General features: G+C 44.3%; 1 protein-coding gene across 1 annotated transcript in view; it reads right to left on the reverse strand.

Moving 5' to 3' along the window:
* Positions 1-766: 766 nt before the first annotated feature.
* Positions 767-3,572, reverse strand: part of USP18 (ubiquitin specific peptidase 18) — a 22,207-nt gene continuing 19,401 nt past the window's right edge. The window contains exons 10-11 of the mRNA XM_019544521.1: positions 3,051-3,100; positions 767-2,562 (exon numbers count right to left, since the gene is read on the reverse strand). Coding sequence (XP_019400066.1) covers positions 2,514-2,562; positions 3,051-3,100 — 99 coding nt within the window. The 3' untranslated portion in view covers positions 767-2,513. The remainder of the gene's footprint in view (positions 2,563-3,050; positions 3,101-3,572) is intronic.

Raw genomic sequence — 3,572 nt, forward strand, 5'->3', positions numbered from 1 at the left:
ATGGGAGCAGGGGAAGGGGGTGGGGAAGGGCTGTGTGGCCAGGCTGGTGTGCTTGTGGTGGCAGGGTGACTGAGAAACACTGCTCAGGGGGGCAAGTGGGGCCATGACCAGGCTGCCTGGCACAGTGCAGCATCCTCAGTCCAGGGCAGGAGGTGCCATAGACCTCCTTCTCCCTCCAGCTTGTGCTGGGGCCAGACTGCTGCTTGCATGAGCCAGGGCTGCCCCAGCCACTGCACTCCAGCTGAAGCAGGACAGGGGCAGCTGGAGGCCCTTCTGGTAGGGCTGGGGGATAGGGGCGAGGCAGGAGACTAAGGGGCTGGGCACCAGCATGGTCAGAGGAATGTGGGCTGGGACAATTCATGGATCTTTGCAAATGGGTCCCAGTAGGAAAAAGGTTGAGAACCACTGTTACGCTAACCAAGGCAGACATAGATCTATAGGTATATATGAAGCACAAACTTTCATGGTATGAAACTCACATCACTAGATTAAAAATAAATTATTTTAAATATCATATATTTTATCTTCCTAGAAGTAGAAAAGGCACTAGATGCTCTGGTAATAGGCATAGCAGGAAGGAAGTAAATAATAATAGATACTATTGGAGATATTTTCTGTCTATGTCACTGTTTGTATAATCTGAAGTGTCCATTTTTCTAATATTTCAAGTTGAATGTAATCTCTGTCTCAAGGAATAGAATAGAATAGCTGGAGTTCTAAAAATCCAAAATATTGTCCTGATGGCTGATACTGCCCTGGGTTCCTAGAAAATGGTAAGGATAAAAGCTGACTGCATATGATGATGCATTTTTGGAAACACTCAATCGTCAGCCTCTGGGTTTTTGCCAAGCCCCATAATAAAGGTAAAAGTGCCACAGCTGCACAGTCCCCACAATCTTCTATACACTATTCTCCAATCAACCACAGCACATCAAATAACTGGTCTTATTGGTCAGTAACGTTCTCCTACCATTCAAGCTAGGAGAACTATAAAGGGTCCTCTCTGGCCATTGTTACCCTGTCATAACTAAGCACTTGTCCACTTCCAGGCCACTTCTATACCTGACTACCTCCAACAGTCCCTCTTCTCACTTTTAGCCACTCTCCTACTTGCACCCTGCTCAGTTCCACAGCTCTAAGGTTCCTTAGCTATTGGGATCAGTCTGGCACAAAGTCACTGGTGCTCTTATCTTCTTTAGTGGCCTGACAAACTGCTCCATCTTCCATAGCTTACCTTATATGTAGCCCCAGGTTGGGTGGAGTTGGAAGAAGGTGGGCCTGTTCCCCGTAAAGAGACATTTACCCACTTCACTAAAACCCCCAAGTCCCTTCTCTTACAGCACAGTTCAAGGACCTATGACACTGTGGCATCTAAGGCCTCAATGAAAGAATGAACCTAATTTCCCATTGATCTTCATGAACAACAGGCATACATTCTGAGCCAAAGGCACTAGGAAATCAGAAGCACGTGGCAGGGCATAAAGATTTTTCTGCAGGGATAATGGGATTCACTTTATAACCAGCTGATCTCTCCAGCACTGCTGAGGAGTTAGCAAGAAATGCACTGGAGGAGCAGATCCACCTAAAAGCATGTTTACAGTGTTGTGCCATGCAAAGATACCTGAACTGGATACCAGCAGCAGCATTACTGAATTTGTGCAGCACTGCCTGCACTTTGCCTCTCAACAGAGCTAACTGCACTGGCTTGTGTTGCACTTACACTGCTGTACTGCTTCTTTTACCCAATCTTACTCCAGCATTTGCATGCACTTCATTGTGCTGGCTAATGGGCAGAGGAAGAGGGTACAGTCATTGGCTGCAGCAGCTGTGAGCAACAGGAACAATTCCTATAAATCAGAAAAATGGTGGGAAAAATAGAATATATAGGCATGCTGAAGTTATATCTCCCCTTCCCCTGTTTCAGGGCTCTTTCTGAAAAATTGTTACTCAGCTTTGAAAATGTTGGCCTTCTTGAACTTCCTTTCAGCACAACACCTGAGCCTGTTCTCTTGTGAAGCCGATGACAAAATGTCCCTAATCACCATCTGACCTACTGAACTTCCTATCCACCAGTGGTCCTCCACACACACCCACACATTCCTTGTGATTCCACTTGATCAAAACTCCTACCATAATTCCTGTTTTAAGAAGCAAATCTCTGGGTTGTTATCAATTGCCTGTTGTGCTCCATCCCAGAGGTAGTTGCCTATCAAGCAAGTCTTGCAAAGATATCTCCAAAAATCTCTTGGACATCCTTCTGTACTCCAGAAGGACCTTTGTATTTACAAAGGTTCTATGTAAATACAAAGAGTCTCATAGGGCTCTAGGAAAAGGGCATCAAAAAAGGATCTTGTAGTTCTTAAAATGCACCTCAGTGGCCAAGGTCCAGGCCTCTTTTCAAGTGGCTCTTCTGTTAGGCTTCATTCAAAAATTGTGAGGCTGCCATTCTTCTTGATGAGTGTTTTACCTCCATAATAAAGTCAGGGACTGCCCTGAGACATTTGTGAATGAAGCTATTCAGTGTTCTTTTTCATGTAAACCAAGAGATAGGCAGTTTCACCCCTGGAGAAGGAAAAAAAGGGAAGGGGATCAAGATGACTGTAGTTAGATGCTCCAGTTTGCCTCTTTTCAGTTTTCCTACTAGAGGTAATATGACTTAATCCTCCTGTTACTTCTGAGACAGGGCTGTAACTGTGATAAACTAAAGGTGATGCTCCTGACAAGACAGATTTTCTCTGTCTTGCTTTCTTATGATTTATCAGTATATGAAAGGGGGAGGGGAGAGGAGGGAGGAGGGAAAGTGCGTTTTAGGGGAACCCAACAGAAATAGATAGTACATCACTATCCCTATGGTCTGTGTGATACTGATGGTGAATAAGGAATAATAAGATCACTGTCACTCACAGACTTGTGACTATACAGTACTAATCAGCCAGACAATTACTATAATATGAGAATCAATTCATTCTAGAGAAATAGAGTTTAGATTGTTTTCCACCCTACCACAAAGCTCCAGAGTGACTCTCAATAAAATGGAAATATGCCCTTACCAACGCAGGTCCGCCTTTCCGTAGGTACATTTGATATCATCCCATGATACCTGTAAGAAGCCAAACAGCAAAAAAGATGATGTTTAGACACAATAGATAGCATCACAGCCATTCCCAACAGGGTTCTATATACTGCCTTTGAATAATTACAGGCCCATCCATCAAGGGATTCAATGCATGATTGCTGGATGACCATTTTTGTCAACTGCACCTGAAAATCTTAAGTTACATGCTTGCAGAAAATGCAAGCCATTCTGTTTACTGCAAACTATTACAGAGGGAGGCACTGGGTGCTGTCATGGAGACTATTTTAGTTATTTCTTATTCTTGTTCTCTTAATCTTAAATAACAGTCACTCAGACTACAGTATCTGTTACATAAGAAAAGTACAGCATTTCTAATAACTGGTCCATTTTCTCAGTGGCGAGTGAACTGAGTTAGGCTCCGAAGCAGCAAGAGACGCATGGGTGAAAGCCCGCTGCACCCCCACTCCCCTGAAGCCCCCCAGAAACCCCCCAGCAG

Source organism: Crocodylus porosus, unplaced genomic scaffold, assembly GCF_001723895.1.
Source record: "Crocodylus porosus isolate Cpor-Errol unplaced genomic scaffold, CroPor_comp1, whole genome shotgun sequence".
Classification (NCBI taxonomy): Eukaryota; Metazoa; Chordata; order Crocodylia; family Crocodylidae; genus Crocodylus; species Crocodylus porosus.